At 43.7% G+C, this 25,168-nt stretch overlaps 1 protein-coding gene across 13 annotated transcripts in view; it reads left to right on the top strand.

The window, feature by feature from the left end:
* The window catches only part of BEST3 (bestrophin 3), a 64,830-nt gene extending 43,202 nt beyond the window's left edge, over positions 1-21,628 (top strand). For 8 of the 13 annotated variants that reach the window (XM_055580368.1, XM_055580367.1, XM_055580364.1 and 5 more), the window contains one exon: positions 9,932-21,625. In XM_055580368.1, coding sequence (XP_055436343.1) covers positions 9,932-10,853 — 922 coding nt within the window. In that variant the 3' untranslated portion in view covers positions 10,854-21,625. Of the gene's footprint in view, positions 1-9,931 lie in introns of all 13 variants that reach the window. The other 5 variants (XM_055580370.1, XM_055580369.1, XM_055580371.1 and 2 more) reach the window with 2 other exon arrangements.
* Positions 21,629-25,168: the final 3,540 nt, after the last annotated feature.

The raw sequence follows: 25,168 nt of genomic DNA, 5'->3' as shown, positions 1-25,168 counted from the left end.
GTGTGCTGCTAACCTAAGAGCAGCTCTCAGCCTGGCAACCTTAAACCTGCTGACTGAAGTCCTTGTCAAAAATCACTGCTGTATTGGGCTTTCTGCCATGATTCAAATATGTCAAAACTTCCTCACATTGGTAGTGTTCTCAAGGAATAGGTCTGTGAAGTCAATTAAGTATCCATTTAACAAAGAGGTTGTTGTTCAGTCTCTAAGTCATGTCCAACTCTTTGCGACCCTATGGATTGCAGCACGCCAGGCTTCCCTGTCCTTCACTATCTCCCGGAGCTTGCTCAGCCTCATGTCCACTGAGTCGGTGATGCCATCCAACCATCTCATTCTCTGTCATCCCCTCAATTATCCTGCCCTCAGTCTTTCCCAGCATCAGGGTCTTTTCCAATGAGTCGTCTCTTCGCATCAGGTGGCCAAAGTATTGGAACTTCAGCTTCAGCATCAGTCTTTCTAATGAATAGTCTGAGGTGATTTCCTCTAGAATTGACTGGTTTGATATCCTTGGTGTCCAAGGGTCTCTCAAGAGTCTTCTCCAGCACCACAGTTCGAAAGCATCAGTTCTTTGGCACTCAGCCTTCTTTATGGTCCAAATCTCACATCCAGTAGACAACTACTGGAAAAACCACAGCCTTGACTATATGGACCTTTGTCAGCAAAGTGATGTCTCTGCTTTTTAATACATTGTCTAACTCCAGTCTGTTATGTCCCCTGCATTGGCAGGTGGGTTCTTTACCCCTAGCATCACCTGGGAAGCCCTAAGGAAGAGGGCTTCTTTCCACCTGGGAAGAGGAGAGGTATTCAAATTTCCATTAGAGTTCCTTCTGGGTAGGAACTGAGGACTTTAAGATTTATTCAGTTCTGTCAAATTACAACCATTTACCCAGAATTCATTCCAAAAGTTCTAAAAATGTTAGAAATAATACCATTACTTTTTTGCAATTATACATATATGTATTTAATGTGCACAAAGCATTTAGGATACTACAGTACATTTGGAAGTATTCTCAGTAATATTAGTTCAAATTTTCAAAATATGTATTCAGGCAAGCAGACTGTGTCAAAATGTGGTTAAATATACTTCTAGATGATGTTTTATTCAGTAATCCCTTCTTAGCCAACTATATTCAAATATTTTAACTTAACAAGAAAATACATAGTCTGATATATATATATATATAATATATATATACACATATATACTATTACATGCGTGTGCCATAAACAACCAAAAGTATCTCAAAATCTGAATTACTAACTTCAACAAAAATGTATTCTTGGAACATTGATTTTCACTTACTGTACAAAAAAAGAAGGAGAGATGGAAATTCCCAAGGACGTGAATGTGCATTAAGTTTGTAACTGTAGAACTTGCTCAGGGATTTTTTTCATATACCGACACAGGGTCACCGCTGATGCTTAGTTTTCACTGTCTAAGTGGTATGAGAGGTACAGACAGCTTCATGTCCTTTTCTAACAAAACTCACATCGGATACAACAGTATTGAAAAGTGAGGACTGTAACTTTGGGCCACAATTTCTTTTTGCGACAGCCAGTGTAGACTGGGTCAGGAGAACCAAAGTGATAACATGAGGCTGGATATGCCTGTTATTTAACCAGAATTGCCATAATCCTTGGTCCAAACTAGCAGAGAGGCAACAGAAAGGCCTCCGGAGGATGGCCAGCTCTCTGGGCTCAGCAACCTCCCATGATGCTTCACTGCTTAAATCTCTCTGTCATCAGGGAAGGAGCAGGCAGGCAGGTTGCTTGGTGACTACAACCTCTGTCAGCCTGCCTCTGTCAACTTAGCATGAGGGTTTTTACTCATTTGATAAATCCCTGGTTAGCTTTGACAGTGATTCTGCAGTGCAGAAGGTTAAAAAGAACAGTGTGCACCTCTAATGGGTTTGAAGAGTACATTTGCTTTGCCCATGAATAAACACTCCTGCACTCGTGTCTCTACCCTGATAGATTTTCAGGCAAATTCGGCTCCCTCCAAGGCAGCTGCTTGACTTTGAGGACACTCACAATTTGAAAACAATAAATCTGACATGAGACATAGAGCCCATTGTATTAAATATCATTTTCCTAAATTTCTCATTTCAGCTCTGTTCAAATGACCTCTTACTATTTTGATTTAAATTGTCAAAATACCACTTCAAAAGTGGCCACAAAGAAAGAAAGAGAAACATCATCTTGTTTTATTGTTTGAAGTTCTATATTTACCTGATCACACTAAAGAGAAGGGGTTTGTTTTGCAAAAGGCTTGCTTTGAAAAACTACATTAAATCTTTCAAGTCGTTGGGGTCGTTTTGGTCTTTCCATGTTAGACACACCCCAAGAAGTCTGGATGTCAGCTGCCATCTTCTGCAATCAGGAAGTGACAAGTGTTCTCCTGTACCCCTGAGCAACCCAAGAACCTTTTCAAGAGGCCTTAATTATATCAGAGCCCTCAGATATTAGTTATTGGCCAGGGAAACTGTGGAGTTGGTGGTTTTGTAGGTATCCAAAAGATATTCTTTAAACCTTTATCACTTTATTTTTAATTTAATTTAATTTTTTTTTTTTTTTGGCTGCACAAGGTCTTCGTTGCCATGCAGGCTTTCTCTAGTTGCAGCAAGTGGAGGCTACTCTTCATTGCAGTGTGCAAGCTTCTCATTGCGGTGGCTTCTCTTGTTGTGGAGCACAGGCTCTAGAGCGTGGGCTTCAGTACTTGTGGAGCACTTTAGTAGTTGTGGGCTTTAGTTGTTCTGCAGCATGTGGATCTTCCTGGAGCAGAGATTGAACCCATCTCCCCTGCTTTGGCAGGCAGATTCTTAACCATTGGACCACCAGGGAAGTCCTCAATAGGTATTTTCAAAACTGTTTCTTTTTAGCCCTTGAGATTAAATTAAGAATACATCCCAATTCTGACATGTAGATGTGACTTGTAGAAATAACGCGTGCTCTCCCTCCTTCCAGAACCAACTAGCCTGCTGAGCTTAATACAACCTCTTCTCTCTCCCCCATGTATACTCCTTCTCCCTTTCATAAATAGCCCAATACTTGCCACAACCTTTCTCATTCTCTCTTTTTCTACACTGATAATTTATATTGTGCCATAAATGGTTTTTTTTTTGTTTGTTTTTTTTTTTTTTTGCGGGATTTGACAATGTCTGCAAATGGCACCCAAAACAATATTGGGAGGCAAGTGAGGGCAGTCCTGCCATCTGATTGGTTTTATCAACTTTCTCTCAAAAAACCCAGTTCCCCCTATCCTTTCATTTGCCCTGCATCTACTCAACATCCTCATCTCATCATTAAATGACTACAGTAGTCATCCCTTCCAACATGTTAATTGTTAGGTGGCAGCTTGGAGGTGTAGTAACATTTTAAAGGACGCTCTTAAAGGAGAGAAGGGAGTGACCTTCAGACAGACTCTATTATTTCTTCCAACCATATGTAGTCAGTGGTGCTTTAGAAATCATCTCTGAAAGTTTGCCAGTCATTGACAGAGTCCTTTTTATATCATCTACTCTTCAAAGCTTTTCCACATATATTATTCCTTTTGAACTTCCAAACACCCTTGTAAAACAAGTTGAGTATTGTTGTCACGCTTAGTTTCTCATACATCATGCTTAGTTTCTCAAGTATGATGCTAAGCCACAGGGAGGTTAACTGACTCTCCAAAGTTCACACAGCTAATTAGCATTAGCCTGGGCAGCAGTCATCCTGGTTCTGCAAGCTCCTGAAATAAATTATCCGCCTTACCACAGAGGTAATTCTCAAATTCCATCCTCTGGACACTAATGGCTGCATGGCACTTTTCATGAATGTCCTCCGGTCTCTAATTACCTGCCTATCTCAGTCCGAGTGAATTCCAGAACATAAGACTTAGATTTTCAAGGCTGACCTTCTCTAATATATAGCAATATAATAAGGGTGCTTACATTCTATGACATAATGTTTCTGCTATAATGGTTCTGGGGCATTTTAAGTGGTGTTATATTTGGACCTCAGGACTGTACTTATCCTGTACTAAAGGTACATTTTGGAGAAGGCAATGGCACCCCACTCCAGTACTCTTGCCTGGAAAATCCCATGGACAGAGGAGCCTGGTAGGCTGCAGTCCATGGGGTTGCGAAGAGTCCGACACGACTGCACGACTTCACTTTCACTTTTCACTTTCATGCATTGGAGAAGGAAATGGCAACCCACTCCAGTGTTCTTGCCTGGAGAATCCCAGGGATGGGGGAGCCTGGTGGGCTGGCGTCTATGGGGTCGCACAGAGTCGGACACGACTGAAGCGACTTAGCAGCAGCAGCAGCAAAGGTACATTTAAAAAATCAAATAAGGAGGAGAATAAAGTCTAAAAGGACTTAAAAGGTGCTTGGGAATAAAGAATCTTTAATATATTCTATTTTGCATTTGTTTTTATGTCATTGGCTGCCCTGGGTTTTAGTTACAGCATGCAGACTCTTAGTTGTGGGATCTAGTTCCCTGACCAGGGATTGAAGCCAGGCCCCCTGTGCTGGAAGCACAGAGTCTTTGCCACAGGCAAGTCCCTATTCTGCATATTTTAATCATTAAACCATTTTGTTCTCAAACCAGTTTCTGTTGTCATATTGGGAACCATGACTGTCAGAGAAAGGAGATGGGCCTTGGGGGTTGGCAATGAAATCTTCCATCACAAAAACATTTGGAAGAAAGGTCATTAAGCCCATTGTGCAGGGGACTTTCACTTTGGCTCTTTGATAACATGGAGAGCAGGAGGGCTTCCTTCGTCACTCCAGCATGCGGTTCGTAAAACTGCCCCCAGATCACAGACCACCAAGTGTTCTTCCAAAGACCCACTAAGAGGTCTTTCTGACTAATGGTATGGGAAATTCCCACCTCAGGTTTCTTATCCAAAGCATTTTTGGGTGAGAACACAACAGTGCTGCTCTCCATGTAGCTTTTCCCACTGGGACATGACCACCAAATGACACGACTCTAGATAGGCCCTCCACTCGCAGAGACGACCCACAGCTGCCCACTGCCCCTGGGGTAAAGTCCTAATCCTTCTACTTGGTATATATGACTCTTTATAATACAGTCCAGGGCTACCAGTTTTATGCCTGACACTATTCTGTGTTTGACACAAATCCAAGTATTTCCTATTCACAAACACCTAAAGTTCCCTGCTGTCGCATTTGCTCAAGTCACTTTTTCCACCTGGAATATTCTTTCCTTTCTCTGTTTATCTGATTCCAGTGCAGTGTCAAAGACCAACTCAACAACTTACTCTAGGAACTTCCTTGGCAGTACAGTGGTTTAAAATCTGCCTTGCAATGCAGGGGATGCAGGTTCGATCCCTGGTCAGGGAACTAAAATCCCACATACACTGGGGAAACTAAGCCTGTGTGCCACTACTGAGCCTGTGGGCCGCAGCAAAGAAGCCAAGTGATGCAACTAAGACCCAACACAACCAAATAAATATTTTTTTAATGTGATTTGTCCCCAATTTAGCTATTTATAAACATGTCTTCTTCCTCCTTTTAGATTATGTTATATAGAGTTTAAGGCAACAAATGTGTTTGTGGTAGATGCTCAATGCATTCAGTTAGGGATGTGGATAAATCTCATGTGTCCATACCACAGTCTCAGAGGCAGGAAGGTGCAATAGGACCTCATGGGTAATCCTGCCCAATGTCAGCGGGATAATCAGTAGAACAGCAGCAAGAACACTGACCTGTCTGGCATTTACTCTTTGCAACTGATTTGGTTTTCTCCAGTGTATGACCCAAGGCCTTAATTCTTTACCTCAGTTGAGTATATACATCCACTACATCAGTGCATAGTTAGAAAGGTTTTTCTATAAGGTTCATGAAGTTTTGAAGTAATAATCATACTAACATTTTTTCCTAGAAGATTTTGTCATTCTTACAAGGTTGTGTGGCTTGGAAATAGTTAAGGGGAAAAAAAGAAGTAGTTAAAGAAGATAGGCTTCCCTGGTGGCTCAGATGGTAAAGAATCCACCAGCAATGCAGGAGGCCTGAGTTCAATCCTTTGCTCAGGAAGATTCCCTGGAGAAGGGAATGGAAACCCACTTCAGAATTCTTGCCTGGGAAATCCCACGGACAGTGGAGCCTGGGGGGCTACAGTCCATGGGGTGGTAAACAGTCAGCTATGACTGCGTGACTAACATTTTCACTTTAAGGAAAACAAATCCCAAATAAAAAAGTCAAGCTCCCACATGGAGGACAGAGGCCTGTCTTATAAAGAGGCGTTGTCAGGCACACCTCGGTTCCCAGGGCATGTCCAGCATGGCAATCTTAGGGATCCACTGCTCCCATGTCCTCTGTAACTAAATGGGTTCCTGGAGTATGACTGGAGATCTGACCTAATGAAATGCATCAAGTAGTGTCACCAAGGCTGCTGAAGCATGAACCTGGCGTTTCTCAAGTCAATGTAACAGAACCTGAGCTGTGCAGGCTGGAGGCTGGGCCAGAAGGCTATCTGGTAGCCAAGGGCACTGCCACGGCTTTAGAATAACAGTACAAGGTGGTAATCGGATGCCATCCCACCACATTTAGCCAGTTAATCATCTCAATCGTCCATCTTTTATTCATTAACACGGAAGAATGACGTTGTCTTTGGCCACTCGCTTTGCCCTTTCAGGTTACACCAATATTATGCTGTTCCAATTTTTTCCTCTATGTCCCATAAAATGCACCCAGTTTTAGCATCTTGTCACTGCAGACATCAGTGCAACACTGGAATGGGATGGCCAGGTCACTGTTGCTCCTAGCGTCAGCAGGAGCATCTGTATAAGGGCAAGTCTTTAAGCAGTTCTTCTTGGAGCTTCCTTAAGACTGCACATTCACAGAGATGTGAGACAAATAACCAGATGATCCAAGGCAGGAGCCTACCTTACTAAACAGTATCCCTTACTGTTATCTCAATCATCCATTTATTTCAGCCTTGAAGGAGAAGGTTAAAAATGGTAGGATTATTTGTGCATACATGTGTGCGTGATCAGTCGTTTACATGCTCAGTCATGTCTGACTCTTTGCAAGCCCATGGACTGTAGCCCTCCAGCCTCCTCTATTCATGGAATTCTCCAGGCCAGAATACTGGAGTGGGATGCCATTTCTTCTTCCAGGGCATCTTACAGACCCAGGGATTTGAACCTGCATCTCTTGTGCCTCCTGCATTCTGCATTGGCAGGCTGATTCTTGATCACTAGCGCCTCCAGGGAAGCCCAGGATTATTTATTTTATGTCTCAAGGTTAAAAATTCAACAGAGTATTCTTCAAAATGCCTTATGATCCAGTAATCCCACTGCTGGGCATACACACTGAGGAAACCAGAAGGGAAAGAGACACGTGTACCCCAATGTTCATCGCAGCACTGTTTATAATAGCCAGGACATGGAAGCAACCTAGATGCTCATCAGCAGATGAATGGATAAGAAAGCTGTGGTACATATACACAATGGAGTATTACTCAGCCATTAAAAAGAATACATTTGAATCAGTTCTAATGAGGTGGATGAAACTGGAGCCTATTATACACAGTGAAGTAAGCCAGAAAGAAAAACACCAATAGAGTATACTAACGCATATATATGGAATTTAGAAAGATGGTAGCAATAACCCTGTGTACGAGACAGCAAAAGAGACACTGATGTATAGAACAGTCTTATGGACTCTGTGGGAGAGGGAGAGGGTGGGAAGATTTGGGAGAATGGCATTGAAACATGTATAATATCATGTATGAAACGAGTTGCCAGTCCAGGTTCAATGCACGATACTGGATGCTTGGGGCTGGTGCACTGGGACGACCCAGAGGGAGGATATGGGGAGGGAGGAGGAAGGAGGGTTCAGGATGGGGAACACATGTATACCTGTGGTGGATTCATTTCGATATTTGGCAAAACTAATACAATATTGTAAAGTTTAAAAATAAAATAAAATTAAAAAGAAAAAATAAAAACAACCAAATCAATCAGACTTAATCACCAGTGGAGCCCAACCACCTCCAGGGATGTACTCCTTCCACAAATACAGAAACACAAAGAATGGGCAAGGAATGATATCAAAGACCTCTGTACAAAGAATATATTGTACATATTATTTTATCCCTGGGCTCTACCTCAACATTTGACACCTACGTAGCAGACTTCATATAAAAGGGATTAAGAACAAAGGCTTTGGCGCTTACAGTATTTACAATTTTTTTAAGGGGACACATGTTTGAGAAAGAGGACCGTTTTAACAATTATTTGTTGCTGTCATGTTGCAAATGTCTTTTTCCTTAAGTTTATTTCAAATTCCATAGTTGAAGTTTTTGATGGAAAACAAGACGCAAGGGGTTCTGTTTGTGGAAATAGAAAGGAGTGCACGTGAGGGGCAGAGTGTGTTTTCTTTGGCAGTTCCTGTGCTACCATTTTGTCTTTGTTTTTAGTGCTGGAGGGCAGCACGTTGGCAAGTAAGGCTCTAGTTAGCTTCATACTGTATTTACAGCCAGTCCAGTTCAGTTCAGTTCAGTCACTCAGTCGTGTCTGACTCTCTGCGACCCCATGAATTGCAGCACACCAGGCCTCCCTGTCCATCACCAACTCCTGGAGTTCACCCAAACTCACGTCCTTCGAGTCAGTGATGCCATCCAGCCATCAACTATGGGTTAAAATGTCTGTGATGCATACAGAATTAGCACTCAACTTCTGTTAAGAATGAAAGCTTAATGTCTAATTTCAAACATTCCCTGAATATACTTCCTCTGTCTAATCATACATTAACTGCCAGCAACTTTTATAAAGTATACACAAATGGATTATTAGGAGAAAAAACAAAGGTTTTGGAATCAGATATTCTGGGTTCAGCCCTCACTAACTGTATATAGCCTTAATGAATCTCTAGGGCCTCAGTTTCCTTACCTGCAGAACGTGAATAATAACGGCACAAGCATACTGTGATAATTGCTTGAATTAGTACATGGGATGGAGAAGGTGATGGCACCCCACTCCAGTACTCTTGCCTGGAAAATCCCATGGATGGAGGAGCCTGGTAGGCTGCAGTCCATGGGGTCGCTAAGAGTTGGACACGACTGAGCGACTTCCCTTTCACTTTTCACTTTCATGCATTGGAGAAGGAAATGGCAACCCACTCCAGTGTTCTTGCCTGGAGAATCCCAGGGGTGGGGGAGCCTGGTGGGCTGCCGTCTCTGGGGTCACACAGAGTTGGACACAACTGAAGTGACTTAGCAGCAGTACATGGGAGGTGCATGGTCAGTAAATGTTAGCTGTTGTTTGGATTGTCTTGAATTTAGCTAGGATCCATTGTTTTGGGGGTTTATATATACCCTGGGAAAACATGGCTTTCATTCACCTGTAACAAAAGAGAAAGAACACATATTATATCTATTTTTTTAAATGTCCAAGTCTCTAGATCCGTGATTCTCCAAGTCTGGGCAGGGACCTCTGGAAAATCCCCAAGAATCAAGACCCCGAAATCCAAGCCCTTAAGGTCAAAACTATTTTCATAATAACAGTAAACTGTTATGTGCCCTTTTCACTCTTGTTTTTTTGTGAGTATACAATGGAATTTCCCAGAGGCTACATGCTATGCGATGATGTCATCACTGAGTTCATGAAATGTGCGCTTGGACATTCTTGTGCTTTTTTATAGTCCTCAGTCATCGTTTCCAACACTGTAAATAGCAGTAGCCATAACCACATAAACCAATCTCCAGGGTACTCAGTAACTTTTAAAAATGTAGAAGACCCAAAAGTTTGAGAACCTCTGCTAGATTATCTCACCTTAAAGTACCCACTCCCTCCTCCATTTCAAAATCTATAATGTGAAAATATCACACTTGGTCCTTAATTTTGAGACTCTGCTTGGCCTTTGACTCCCAAGGTCAACCCCCTGAAGCTGCCCTGCCTGCATTTTGTCCTCATGTGTTTCAGGTTGTCTGGGTCCGATCTGCTGGGTGACGAGTGGCTGTGGGATTTTGAGAAGCACGGTCATCGCCATTCGGTGATTAGAAGAGTCAAGAGGTTCCTGAGCGCTCACGAACATGCCTCAAGCCCCAGGAGGAGAAGCTACGGGAGGCAGGCCAGCGACAGCTCCATGTTCTTCCCCCCGAGCGACCTCAGCCCAACCAGGGATCTGCTGGATGTGCCTCCAAGAAGCCCTCACCGTGCCTCGGCCGCTCGGAAGCACCCCCAGTCTCCAAAGGGGAGCCCCAAGCTGCGCTCCAGCCTGGGAGAGCTGTCCACCATCCGAGAGACCAGCCTGAGTCCACAGTCCAGTGTGAGGGGCTCCCCCACCAAAATGCCGCAGGTCCCCGAGGTGTTGCTCACAGCCACCGAAGCACTAGCACCTGTGGCAGAGCACGACCACCGTGACTCCACGGCCTCCATCCAGAGCTCCGACTTTACAGGGCTTCAGCCCAGCAGGCCTGGGCAGCAGGAGGACCCTGTGGGGTCAGTCCCGTTCTCCTTCGAGAAAGACGTGCCTCCTAGGGACCCTCGTTCCCAGACTGTTCCAGCCAAAGCTGAGAAAGACAGCCTCAAGTCTGCCTCTGAGGAGGACCCTCATCAGAAGGACAAGTCCCCCCAAAAGTGGAGGCTCCCGGACTCCAGCCGCACCTCCCTGGCAGGCCTAAGTCTGGATCCCATGAACCCTGAGCCACTTCCTTTACTGGACCCAGAAACATCCTCAGAGACCAGTGGAATCACGTTTGCGGCGGGTTCTCAAGTCTCTCCTGATGTGCTGTATTTAATAGAAAACCTGGACACCAAAGAAACAGATATTGTAGAGTTCAACAATGAGCAGACGGAGGAGTCTCCCAAGGGAAGGCCAGAACGTTCTAGGACCTGGTTCTAGCCTAGATTCTTACTTCCCCAAAAGTTCAAGCAGTAGTTCCAGAACATACCCGGGGGCTGGTCAATTTTTTTTGAAATGATCATACTGTGTAAGCTACTTAAAACTTTGAAGGGCATTACGATACTGACATTATGGGAAGATCAAACACATTCATGCTATCTACCACAAAATGACTTTCATGGAAGTTACACAGACCACAGTGATGTACCTTAAACAAATAAGGAATCATATAAATTCATAGATTGTTGTAGATTATAAATTCATAGATTGTTATAAATTATAAATTCATAGATTGTTAAACTGTGAAAAAGGCTTTATAGATCACAGTCCGATCCCCTAGTTTTGCCAAAAGGGAGACAAATGATTCTCGCTTCCCTTTTTTCCCCCCTTTCTTCTTTTCTTCAGTTATAAAGACTGGGCGATGGATCATATGATGCCTCAAAAGCCCCTTCCTAAGGCTGATTTCCCTGTGTAAGGCTTTCTAACCATCTCACTCTGCTTTCTATAACTATCTTAATTTCCTAATTCTTAAGTTTCATCAGCATCAGAAAGCTCCATCTCCCTTCAGTTTTCTTTTCAATTTTCAGGACTTTATTTTCCTCTCATCTGCCTTGATTTCCTCATCCTTTTATCCTCTCGTCCCCCTAGTCTTTCTCCCTCTCCAGTGACTCTATTCCCTCCCCCACTTTCAGGCTGTAACCTTTTCTCAGCCGACTCTGTTGCTTACTTCCTGCCATGATTTTCAAGGAGGTTTTGGCAAAGTTTCCGATGGAGCAATTAATAAGTGTCAGTAAATCCAGCCTGACTTCACCCAGCCTCGCAGGAAGGGGCGTGGGAACTTGCTGTGTCTCTGCCATGGCCATCTCCTTCCACAAGCACTCTTAGGTCCTGAACACTGGAGGAGCAATGAGGCCATGAAGGCTGCATAACCAAATGCTTCAGAAGCAAATAACAAGGTTTGAAACTGTTCCACTCAGACTCTTTAAGTAAAAATCCCCTTTATGTCACAACACGGGACCAGCTACTGTGTCTGGCAGGTTGTCTGGGATGAAGTAGGGTATTGGAGCTGGGAGGTTAAGGGAGTCCACGATCACAAGGGGAGGGGACGCTGACTAACTTCCTCCAAGGAGTTCTTGGTCTTATCTATTGGGGGCTCCCAACTTTGCCCAGAAGGCCATGTCTAAAGAATGCTGCTCTATTTCTGTCATATGATGAAGCTTGACTGCAAGCTTAAGAAACAAAATAATCCTAATTGCTACCACTTATTGAGTGTTCACAACAGCATGTAAAGTTCACAGATAATCCTACTAATCCTCACAGGAATCCCACAAGTTGATATACTATTATCTCTATTTTTTTTTTTTTTTTACCTTGGCTATGGCAGTCACCATTTATTTTTTAGTTTTTTTAACTTATTTATTTTTCAATTGAATGATAATTGCTTTACAAAAATTTTTGTTTTCTGTCAAACATCAACATGAATCAGCCATAGGTTCTATTTTTTACCTATTTTAGTCTACTTTTTAAAGGAGTCTTTCATTTCTTAATGTTAGTTGTTATTGTTATTCTCTTATTGAAATAATATACCTTAGACCAATGCTTATTTGCTTTCTGTTTTTTTTTTTTTTTTTTTTTGGACTGCATGTCATGTGGGATCTTAGTTCCTGGATCAGGGATTGACCCCCCACCCCCTGCAGTTAAAACCATGGAGTCTTAACCACTGGAACACCAGGGAAGTTCCTATCTCCATTTTAAAGATGAAAAAAACAGGCTTTAGAGAAATAATGGACTAAAATTACCAAACCAGGAAATGGCAGGGCTCAGATTCAAGCCCAGGTTTCTCTGACTTAGAGCCCACGTTCTGGTCCAGCATGCTTCATCCCTGTGCTACGTTGTCTGCAGGGCCCTGAATCTGCCAGGACTTTGCCCAGAATTCTGGAGAATGCCCCACGGGAGCCAGGCATAAGACTCTCCAGCCTCAGAGGCCTGTCCCCGTCCTCCCCATTGAAGTCTACCTTGACTTTTTATGTATGCACACAGGAAGGCAGTGTTCCAGCATGAAGCCTAGCCATGGTCCTCTTCATTTCTGAGGACAGAAGAAAATTAGCAGAACCCTCACCTCCCTTCCCCAGCTTCTCCCAACAAGCAATGTTATATATAGCACGTTTTGACAAGACACGGCCACCCAATGGGCCACCCCAGCTGCATGACAGCAATGACATTTACTTGAACTAACTTTTTGCGAAGGGCTAAAAGATCATAAGAAGACTCTTGAGAGTCCCTTGGACTGCAAGGAGATCCAACCAGTCCATTCTGAAGGAGATCAGCCCTGGGATTTCTTTGGAAGGAATGATGCTAAAGCTGAAACTCCAGTACTTTGGCCACCTCATACGAAGTGTTGACTCATTGGAAAAGACTCTGATGCTGGGAGGGATTGGGGGCAGGAGGAGAAGGGGATGACAGAGGATGAGATGGCTGGATGGCATCACCGACTCAATGGACGTGAGTCTGAGTGAACTCCGGCAGTTGGTGATGGACAGGGAGGCCTGGCGTGCTGTGATTCATGGGGTCACAAAGAGTCGGACATGACTGAGTGACTGAACTGAACTGAAAAGGTCATAATATTGGAACAAATGGTATCCACTGATGGTTCTCTATATTGGTCAACAGTGTTACACCTAGGAAAAGTACCCGCATTCCTGAAGCATTATCTACAGACTATGAAGTCAGACCCCAATGCAACACGGGTATAACACGGGAACCCTAACCTTTCCCACACTCTTTTCTTTAAAATACTTACTTATTTGGCTGTGTCCAGTCTTAGGTGCAGCATACGGGCTTCTCTAGTTGCAGAGCATAGGCTTCTCTCTAGTTGTGGCACGTGGGCTTAGATGCCCCATGGTACGTGCAATTTTAGTTCTCCAACCACGGATGGAACCCAAGTACCTTGCTTTGAAAGACAGGTTCTTGCCACTGGACCACAAGGGATGTCCCTCTACCAATCTCTAAATGCTATTTTCTTGGATGTTTCTATTTAAATCTTCTATTCTCTTCTCTTTGGCTTTATCTATTGCTCAAATTCAAATAAGCTTCTACTTAGCTGCTTTTGAAATATAATCAATTTCTGTCCCTAAATCCAAGGTGATAAATTATATACAACTAGAATCATACATTTTGTGGAGGACTAGGAGGGTTCATTTATCTCTGCCTCCCTCCAACCTTTATACACCTTTATCCAAAGAATTATTTAACTTCCTCAGTATTTCATCAAAATTTGAGGTGGCCTCTATTTCCTCCTTGCACTGAAAACTGAATAATGGCTCGTTCAATGAGTCCATGTGGTTGAATTCAGCTATAAATTCCAGCCAACTGTTGCCTAGATCAGATGAAGAAATTCTCTATAAACTATAAGGTGAGTTTATAGAGACAGACCGAAGTGGCAAAAACAAAATAATTTCTTCTCCTGTGCCTGATTTTATTGTCCGCCTAGCCCATTTTCACCTAAATTCTGGAAACTTCCACTTGCTGGATGAATGCTCACAACAACCAGCAGCTTAGTCGTTTGGGCTTATCATTTCCAAGAACAGGCTCAGCTCTGTTCTGCATTAAATGTAATCCGCAAGCCAGTGGTGCAATGAGGCCAAGCCCTACTTATTGCATTCTCCTTCTGTTCTCCAGAAATGACAACTCTGCCCTGGTCCTGGGGTCCACAGGTCAGTAAAGATAAAGGCTCAGGAGCTTTTTCTCTGTCATCTAAGAATTTAGGGGTAACTGCCCACTCTAAAACAAAGAAGGCTGTTCTCTCCTCTCTGTAATGGTCCTATTTCTTGAGTCACACCTCCACTACTCCAGGCATCCACTGCAGTCCAGTTCAGCTAAACTCTGGAAAATATATTTTAAATAGAATGGAGAAATATGTAATTTACCATTAGTCTAAAGAAAAAATTCACTTAACCTTCATACACCAGTCTTTTTTAGTGTTTCCCCCTCTACCTTCCTGCTTCTCCGGAGAAACTGATTCAGTCCTCAGTCATCATTCTGAGACCTTCCTATCACAAACTCTGCTCTCTGAGCATCTGCTGAGGCCAGGCAGCCATGTGGTGTGAGTGACTGAGAACCAGACACCCAGTGTGTGACTCCCCTCCCAGGGGCTTTGTGAACTCAGTGAGCCCCCTCCTTCTGTCTCTCATATTCCCATCTGTGGAATGGGTTCTTCTCTGCCCCACCTCACTGGCCATCGTGAGGAATTGAGGGAGTTTATGTGAAAGGCAGGGAGCCCCAGGCAGCACTGTGTGGGTGAGGGGCCTGACTGGGAATTGATGTCTCCATGGATCCGGCACCAACTACAGAATAAAAGACCTCAGTCATTTGCTCATCAGGATCCCCTGTTCTCCAGGATTCTAATCTCTTTCATCCAGAAAGCTTGCGGTTTCTCTTTGGGCTTCATTTTTTCCCCCCAAATGCTCCTTGATGTCTCATGCATCCTCCTTTTCTCCAGTTTTTCTCATTTCTTCAATCCCCACAATAGACCAGCCTCATCACCATGGTGACAAACTCTGCCCCTATCCCATTTTATGTATCAATTCTCTCAATCAAAATGTGGAACTAGAAAATTTCCTGGCTGTCCAGTGGTTAAGACTCTGAGTTTCCACTGCAGGTGCTGTGGGTTTGATCCCTGGTTAGGGAACTAAGATCCTACAAGCCATATAGTGCAGCCAGGAAAAACAAAGAATTAGAACATGAAGATGTTCTAATCTTAAAAAACAAACAAACAAACAAACATGGAACTAGAGAATGATCAATTGCCTTTGTCCTTTTCACTATAATTCTAGAGGATTTAACACTCTTTTTTGTTTTGCTTTCTTTGATTTTTTTATTCTCTAGTTTTGGGAGTGGCAGTTTCTTTCTAGTTGCTTCTCATTGCAGTGGTTTCTACTGTTGCAGAGAACCGGCTCGAGAGCACACAGCTCAGTAGTTGTGGCACGCAAGCTTAGTTGCCCCTTTGCATATAGAATCTTCCTGAACCAGGGATCAGACCCATCCCTGCATTGGCAGACAGATTCTTAACCACTGGACCACCAGGGAGGTCCGAGGATTTAACATCTCTGGTTTGCAGTTAGAGGACCCTCTTAGGGCATCAGTCTTCCTAAACCTGGCCCTGTATCAGTTAAGAGTGAATAATAACTACAACTGTAAAAGAAATTTCTAAACGAGAGCAAAATTAAAATCTAATTCCCTTCCCTCTTCATAATCATCATCTACACGATCAACCTCAGTCATTTTCTGATGTGCTGTGCTGTGGTATCAATAGGAATACCCACAGATTTTCCTCATTTTGTCTTTCAAACAATCTCAGGTAGATCATCAATCCTTTCACATGCTTTCCATTTTTCTTGGTTCTATGAACCCTAATTTTTAGGACACTATTTTCATGGCAATGATTATTGAGTCAAAAGAAGCCATTCAAGAATACCAAGATTGTTCTTGTGTTGCAAATCTTAGAAAACCCCAGCTGTGGCAAAAAGAAAACTGAAGCAATTACTCTGGAAAACAGGGGCACAAAAAACACATTGGCCTTAATTACTCTATTAGTTCTGTGTGGAGATTTAGTTTTTGTGTTTTGTTTTGTTTTGTTTCTGAATTAGTTCAGAAAATGGGCCCCAGTTCTCCTTTCACCATGAGTAGATTTGGCCAGATGATTACCTAGAACCATCTTTTCTGTTTGTTTCACTTTGTTTTTGGCTGTGTGGCATGCAGGATCTTAGTTCCCCAACTAGGGATCAAACCTGTGCCCCAGCACTGGAACCATGGAGTCTTAACCACTGACCACCAGGAAAGTCTCTGGAACCATTTTTTTGAACATCTAGTGGTCCCTGGTGGCTCAATGATAAAGAATATGCCTGCAATACAGCAGACATTGGTTCAGTCCCCGGATTGGGAATATTCCCTGAAGAAGGAAATGGCAACCCACTCCAATATTTTTGCCTGGGAAATCCTATGGACAGAGGAGCCTGGTGGGTTCCTGGGTTCCTGTGAACCCAGTTCACAGGGTTACAAAAGTCAGACACGACTTACTGACTGACACACAAGTTCAAGATATTTACCTAACAGAAGCAGCAAAAGGCATGTTGTATCTTGAATCCTAAAGATGGATAAGAACATTTCTAAAATAGCTTTTGAACAGAAACACTGATGTGTCCCAAGTTCTTTGCCTAGCTAATGGTTATTGACCTGAGGTGATTTTGTGCCCAGGAAATATTTGGCAATGTTTGGAGACATGTTGTGTTGTCACACTGGGGCGTGTTACTGGCATCTAGTGGGTAGAGGCCAGGGATATTGCTAAACATCCTGCAACGTACAAGACAGATGGTCACAACAACCATGGAGCCCAAAACACTCAGGTTAGGAAAGTTAGTTTAGGCCAATAGAAAGATGGGCTCCCCTAGTGGCTCAGTGATAAAGAACCCGCCTACCAGTAGGAGACACAGGTTTGTTCTAGGAATTGGAAAGATCCCCTGGAGAAGGAAATGGCAACCCACTCCAGGATTCTTGCCTGGGAAATCCCATAGACAGAGGAGTCTGGCAGACGACAGTCCATGGGGTCGCAAAAGAGTCAGACCCAACTTAGTGACTAAACAACAACAGAGAGATAAAAATGAGACAGCCACCAAGCAGATGCATGAAGAGAGATGTGCTAAAGGAAGAAATAGAACCACAAGAGAACAGATGAGCCCAGCAACTGGCTAAATTATTTTTCTGTGTATAAACTATGAATGAATGACCATTTCTCCCAGGATGCTAAACAATATGATATGTCAAATCCAGAAAAACTGGATGGAAACCCTGAGGTTCACCCTTAGAGGATTCCATGGATGGCTCTTACCAGTAAGAGTTATTTAACACCACAGCTAGCATGACTATAATTTTCTCAGAATGTATATTATATAAAGGGTGACAACAGTATATTATGCCAAATATTATTCAGGAGTTTGTGCCAATAAACTGCTAGACCATGGATTGACAGCTGATCCAGCTTTGGTCTTTATATATGTTTTACTTAGGATCAAACAAATAAACCATACAGATAATCTGGCACTTTATTTTTCAGTAGAGAATAGTTACAATGGGTAGGATCAGTCTACCTCCTGCCCATGGGCCAAGCAAACTCACAGGTCTCTCTACCTTATACGTTCTCCAGCACTTCCAGGAGAATAACATCAGAGGATTAGTGAAGTTCTGAATAATGGCACCAGCTGGATGTTTATTCAAATCATTCATGAAACATTAGTGACTGCAGACTGTCAAGCATTTAGCTAAAGCTGGGAGGTGGGAGACTGGCCTCTCCATCCTCTCCCACCCATCTGTCACTCTCTTCTGCAAGTCTAGGTAAAAATCAAAATGGTCTCTGAAGTGCAGCCAGCTTAATTCTTTGTATGTCTCTTGGTTTGCTTCCTTTCCCCCAATCTTGATCCCCTTCCCAACCATTTTAATTTATTTATGTAAAGCCCTTTGTTTGCATTTGTTTTTGTTTAGTCACTAAGTCATGCCTGACTCTTTTGCGACCCTATGGACTGTAGCCCACCAGACTCCTCTGTCCTTGGGATTTCCCAGGCAGAATACTGGAGTGGATTGCCATGTCCTTCTCCAGGGGATCTTCCCAAAGCCAGGAATAGAACCCGCATCTCCTACATTACCGCTGAGTCCCCTGGGAGATTCGTTACCACTGAGCCATCTGGGAAGCCCTTTACATTCTTACAAAAGATGTGTTACTGTTTTGTGTGCAAGATTTCTTAACCTCTGTATGTACTTATACTATAGGCCTCATCCATCTCCTTGTTGATTTTGTTTGTTTTTTAACTTTCTCTTTTGTATTGGAGTTCAGCTAATTAACAATGCTGTGATGGTTTCAGGTGAATGGCAAAGGGACTCAGCCGTACCTATACATGTATCCATTCTTCCCCCAAACTCCCCTTCCATTCAGGCTACAAAAGAGTATTGAGCAGAGTTTCCTGTGCTATACAGTTGGTCCTTGTTGCTTATCCATTTTAAATACAGCAGTGTGTACATGTCGATCTCAAACTTCCTAACTATCCCTTTACTTACTAAACATTTATTCCATACAATGTTTTAAGATCCTCCCAGGTTCCCTGTATAGGCTTCCCAGGTGGAACAGTGGTAAAGATTCCACCTGCCAAGGCAGGAGACGCAAGAGATGCAGGTTCAACCCCTAGACCAGGAAGATCCCCTGGAGCAGGAAATGGCAACCCACTCGGTATTCTTGCCTGGAAAATTCCATGGACATCTGGCTGGCTACAGTACATGGGGTTTCAAAGAGTCAGATGCCACACACACACACACACACACACACATTCCCTGTAACATCTAATCCATTGTTTCTAACTCCCATATGGTCTAAGATGTCTTGGAACCTACTTATCTACTCCCCAGGTTGCCTCCACTCCTCTCCACAGTAAGGACCTCAGATGTGTTCCCTTATGGCCCCGTAGGAGAGTTTCTTTGAGGTGCAAGCCCATGAACAGAGTCTATGGGTCACAGGGCCGGGATACATTTAACCTGACTACTCTCGCCAAATAGTGCTCCAGAATAGCAGCACCAGTTGACATTCCCCCTGCCCCCAAGCTGCACATTGTGTCTCCACTACCCCCTCCCTGCCACACGCTTGGCATCACCTACATTTCTAATTTTTCCAGTCTAACAAGTGTAACATGGCACGTACTTGCTGTTTAACCAGGGTTTACCCGCCAATTAAACATTATTGGTTACTACATGACATTTTTCTGATTTATTAATGACATCAAGTATCTCATCATATGCTTGTTAATTCTTTGGGGAACTCCTCTTGTGAAAAATTGCCTTTTCAAATGCTTTACCCTTTCATCTAATGGGGATTCCATATTTTTCTTGTTGGCTCTGGAGAGTCCCTTTTGTATTCTAGAATAGCAGACCCTTGATAGTTTGGGACATTAAAATAATCTCTTCCAGTTTCTTGTGTGTCCAGTAAAAGTGACCATGGTGTTGTTTGTTGAATAGATATCCTTAACTTTGATATAATCAAGTTCATTCATTTTTTTGTTTGTTTTATATTTTTGAAAGTTTTTCTACATCTGTGTCACGATACTCTCCCACCATTTTCTTCTGTCATCTTTATAATATTAGGTAGCGACCTGGTTTTATTTTTCTTCACAGGATGAGCCAATTTTTCCCCCAACACCCTCTACTAAATAACCACATATTACAAGCTCCATGTATTTCTTATAAATCAGATACACTAGTATGGAACAAAATAGCATCTGAGAGAACCGAACGATAGGGTGTTATAAATAGAAAAAAAGAAGGGTGAGCCTTAACTTCATAGAACTCAGGCTCCTCCCCACTAAATACAAGCTTTCTTCAAAATGCATTCTCCTCCTGTTATCTTTCAACTGGTGATCTTCCCTTTTTTGTGTGTGGAGTGTTTAAACTCTTCCTATTATACCCAGCTCTGCACAAAAACTCACTAAAATCGGCCATCTCTTTGATCAGACTGAGACTAAGCTGCACAGGTATAGCTTGATACATAGGGAGCCTTTGGTAAAGAAGCAGCAACGATGGTGTCACAGGGAGAGTCTGGGTCCTTCAACACTCAAAAGGAGTCAGGACGAAGCCAGAGGGGTGGAGTCCACGATCAAGCTATATTTAGGGCCCAGGATTAGCAGAGGAGGAGGCGCTGTGCCAGGAGACCAGTGTCACTTGCTCACTGCCTGAGATCTGCGCCGAGCGTTCAGGCTTCCGCACAGTCTCTCTCCCACGAGTCTCGACTCTCTGTAACAGGCTGTGCTCAGAGACTGCAGGTGTCAGTGCTCGCTGCCACCCGGCCCTGGCCTTAGGAATCAGCTGCCGTGCTTGAGACAGTTGCAGATGACTTCAGAAGAGAACTGATCCCACCTTCTCATCATTTCTCATGAAACAATGGGCAGCATCCTTGATACTAATGATAGGCTTGCTATTCATACACATGGTCAGGGACCCTACAAACTCCAAAGCGGAAAGCACTTTTCAAGGTTAGAAAACACCTTCAAACCAAAGATTAGTCACATTCTTCCCAGTAAAACTGGAGCTTGATTACTTTCACCACAAAAGATTGTGAGGATGCAGGCAAGTTCCTGAATGACACATTCACCTCTTTTCAACCTAAGTTTGCTCCTCCTGATTCCCATTCAGAGGCTATGTGCCCCTTGCTACTCTACCAAGGAAGAATGTTCAGGTTTAGCTGTGAGAAGTTAGTCTCACAGGTACAGTGGAAATGGGGAGAATGCTGACCAGTCCTCGGAGGCAGCCATGCCTTTTCCACTGGGCTGTAACCTCCATTCGCTCTCTTATTCAATCAGTGTACCCCCGTGCTTAGAGCAATGTCTGCAACAATTCAAAAAAAGTTAGATGAATGAATGATTGAAATAAAGAAAAAACTGAAGAATGAATAAACCAAGTTAGTTCTAGAGCCAAAGTTAGGAAACTTGAAAATCTCAATCAAAGGTGACCACGACCTTAGCTGTGTGAAGTCAGTCAAGTTACTGGAACCTCAGAACTTCACCTTGCTCAGCTCTGAAATAAGTGCTTAGAGTAAATGATTTAAGGTCTCTCTCAAAGGCTTGTTTCAATTGCAGTTCTGGAGATTCTATACACGGGGACGAAGGAAGAGACAGTGATGATGAATATCGAGAAAACTGACCCAAATGGCAGAAAGAAAACAAAAAGAGAAGGGGGGCAGTGGCGGGGGTGGGGGGATTAACATCTACTGGGTACTTGGGGTGTGCCTGGTGTTTCACATACGTCATTTAAATCAACTTTCCCCAGGTACTATCACCTGTTATGTTGGGAGAAGTAGAAAAGTTAAATAACTTGTCAGTGGTTTCACAACAGTTAAAATTTCAATCTAGGGTTTCAACCCAGGGCTCTTAGGCTCGTTGCTGATTCTGCTACGCTATGTATGTGCTGTATGTGCTTAGTTGCTCAGTAGTGTCCCACTCTTTTGCGACCCCATGGGTTGTAGCCCACCAGCCTCCTCCTTGCTCTGGGGATTCTCCAGGCAAGAATGTTGAAGTGGGTTGCCATGCCCTCCTACAGGGAATCCTCCCAACCCGGGAATCGAACCCTGGTCTCCTGCATTGCAGGCAGATTCTTTACCATCTGAGCCACCACCCTATACTGCATCCAAAAAAGAAAAAAAAAAAACAAAAAAAAAAAACAATGAAATAGGTTAGGATAGAAATGTCTGTATGCAGATGAGCAATCAATTGCCATAACCACTGGAGCAGCTCCACGATAGCTCCAGAATTTGGTGGGGAACCTTGGGAGCCACCTTTTTAGAACACCTATTATGCATCAAATGCTATGGCTGAAATGCTGTTACACATATTATCATGCGTAGTTCTTTTAATGAACTGTGAGGTATCACTATATTCATTTTACAGATAAGGAAACGGAGGGAAGTGAAATAGTATACTCATGTCATAGAGCTAATAACGGGCAGAGGAGGGACGCAAAATCAGTTTTGCACACAATCTATGAGGAAATGCATTGTCTCCGTGAAGAACAGCCCAACCCCAGAGCCTATGTCTTTGTAAACATCTTCCCTGCAGTTAAACCTGTTCTGCTCATGATCCCTGTCTTCACTAAAACAAACTTCAACTCCTGGCTGTAACCTAGGATGGTACTTTGCCACTAGTCAAAGCTTGAAACAAGTGTATGGATTCAGCACAAGACCACTCATTCCTTCTCTGCACACATGTGAGGTGTGTAGGTGTATCCTTCCAAATGCTGGAATCACATTGAATGTATTCACCTAAGTGAGCTCGGCAAAGGAAAGAGAAGCCCTGTGCACTTAGAGAACGATCTTGTGGTTTCTGGGAAGGACAGGTTGGGGGAAGGCTCGGTTAGGGGTTTGGGGATGGATATGTGAACACTGCTATATTTAAAATGGAACTCTGCTCAATGTTATGTGGCAGCCTGGATGGGAGGGGAGTTGGAGGGAGAAGGGATACATGTACATGTATGGCTGAGTCCCTTTGCTGTTTACCGGAAACTATCACAACACTGTTAATCAGCTAAATTCCTATAGAAAACAAAAAACGTTATTTTTTAAAAAGAGAGAGAAGCATTGCCTATGTGCATAAAGGTCCCCTCCCCATCACTTCCACCCTCCCTACAGGGAACACAGACCTCAAAGTGACTGGGAGATGCCAGATGCAAAGCCCACTCAATTAGTCCCAATTCCAATGTGCTGAGAGTGATTCTGGTGCTTAAGGACACAGCGCTAGAATTTCCCAAACAACTTGGCTCCTAAATCCTAGCCAACCATTTCATCTGCTGTTCAAATGAAAGACTTCCAACAATTTTTAACATCTAGACCATATGGACTTCCTGAAAAAGGTAATTAATCATATGCCTGACAGGGAACCTCCCTAAGAGATTTGCAGTAGCAGCTTTCACTCTACCAGTGTTCTCGCTCTGTGCTGATTTTAGGGCCTAAACTCGGTATAAGGTCATTGTGACTTGTTCATCACCCAAAGGTTTATACTGGAGCATCCCAGAACCATTTCCATGAAGAGAAAGTGCAACAGTAGAAGCACTTAAAAACAATTTTATTGAATCTGATTTTGTCCCTTTTTTTACATTAAGTGGAACGTGTGTGTGTGCATGTGCATTCATCCCTCAGTCGTGTCCACTCTTTGTGCCCGCATGGACTGTAGCCTGACAGGTTCCTCTGTCCATAGGATTCACCAGGCAAGAATCATGAAGTGAGTAGCCATTCCCTTCTCCCTAAAGAGAGGCTCTTCCCAGCTCAGGGATCGAACCCTGGTCTCCTGCATTACACCAGATTCTTCACCATCTGAGCCACCAGGGAAGCCCCTTAATTGAAAAATATTAACTAATAAGTTCCTTTACTTAGCAGTCTAAGACAAAGTTAGACACACAACTTTAGTCTGCAGTGGGAAAGTGGTGGTTGGTGGTCTGAATCTGATTTTCTCATATCTTGCTTAGCCAGGATTCTTCAGTTTTACAGTCCTACTATGCCCTCTGCTAGACCTGCTTCAATCAGGTGTTGCCTGTTTGGCCCCGGTGGATATCAGGAGTTCAGATTCTTTTACTTAAGCATCACCAGCTCCATGGAGACCTCAACCACTATGAGTTCCCAAATTGTGCAAAGAGGGAAAGAATAAGAAGATGCAAAGCTAATGATCTCAGAGCATGTTTCTACTTGCTGCTGGAGACTCCAGCAGCCCTATGTTGCCAATTCGTTTCTTTTCTGACCTGCATCTCTGGTTGAACTGTACAGTCTCCGTTTTCTCCTGGGCTCAACAACAGTGCAGATCATTCGAGACACGGAGACTCGTGACATTAACCTTGACAGGTCCCGCTGGCAGCAGGCCATGCAGGGCTGTCACATCCCAGATGACCCAAGAACAGCATGTCATTTCTGTGTCATTCCCACCAGAGAAACCCGAGCCTCTCCACTCGGGTTCACGTCACCACAGCTGCTGGTCACAGTCCCTGGCAGGCTGCCTGCCTGCCTATGGAGGGAGGCAGCCCAGAGCCCTCCATTTCCAGCCATCGGCCTCCAGACCCATTGGTCACTGAGGTCAGTGCTCCTTGTCACCTTGCACTGGAGCACTGAATAACAGGGGCAGCTCCACACTGAGGGAAGATAAGGGAGGTGTAAATTTTAAAAGCCGATTTCACTCTCCTAAGGGAAAGGGCAAGTCAGTAAGTGGGGGAAGAAGAAACAGCTAAGCCATAGTTGGTAAATCCTATTGGAGTGGCAGCAAGTGATGGCTGGGAAGAAGATCAAACCCACTCATTACCTAGGAAATAAAACCCCTAAAAGCCTGGAGGGACAAGAAACTGGTGAAAGACCGGAAGTCAGGAGAAGCACCGAACACAAGAGAGCCGAACACTCCTATGTGTAGTGCTTTCCCAGAAGGGTACTTTCCTCAGAAAATCCTCTCAGGGGTACTCAGAGAGCCTGTGAGAAGGGCCCTGAGAGTTTGAGAACAAAGAGTAGGAAGCCCAACATCAGATTAGAAGTTGACTTCTAGGGGCTTCCCTGGTGGCTCAGTGATAAAGAATCCACCTGCCAATGCAGGAGACATGGATTCGATGCCTGGCCTGGGACGATTCCACATGCCACAGAGCAACGAAGCCCGTGCACTACAACGGCTGAGCCTGTGCTCTAGAGCCAGGGAGCAGCGGCTACCGAGCGCGTGTGCCCAGGAGCCCGTGTGCCGCAAAAAAGCCACGACAGGGAGAAGCCCGTG

The sequence above is a fragment of the Bubalus kerabau genome, chromosome 1 (genome assembly GCF_029407905.1).
Source record: "Bubalus kerabau isolate K-KA32 ecotype Philippines breed swamp buffalo chromosome 1, PCC_UOA_SB_1v2, whole genome shotgun sequence".
NCBI classification, from domain to species: Eukaryota; Metazoa; Chordata; class Mammalia; order Artiodactyla; family Bovidae; genus Bubalus; species Bubalus kerabau.
The sequence above is the reverse complement of the archived record's forward strand: the minus strand, read 5'-3'. Positions and strand labels throughout refer to the sequence as shown.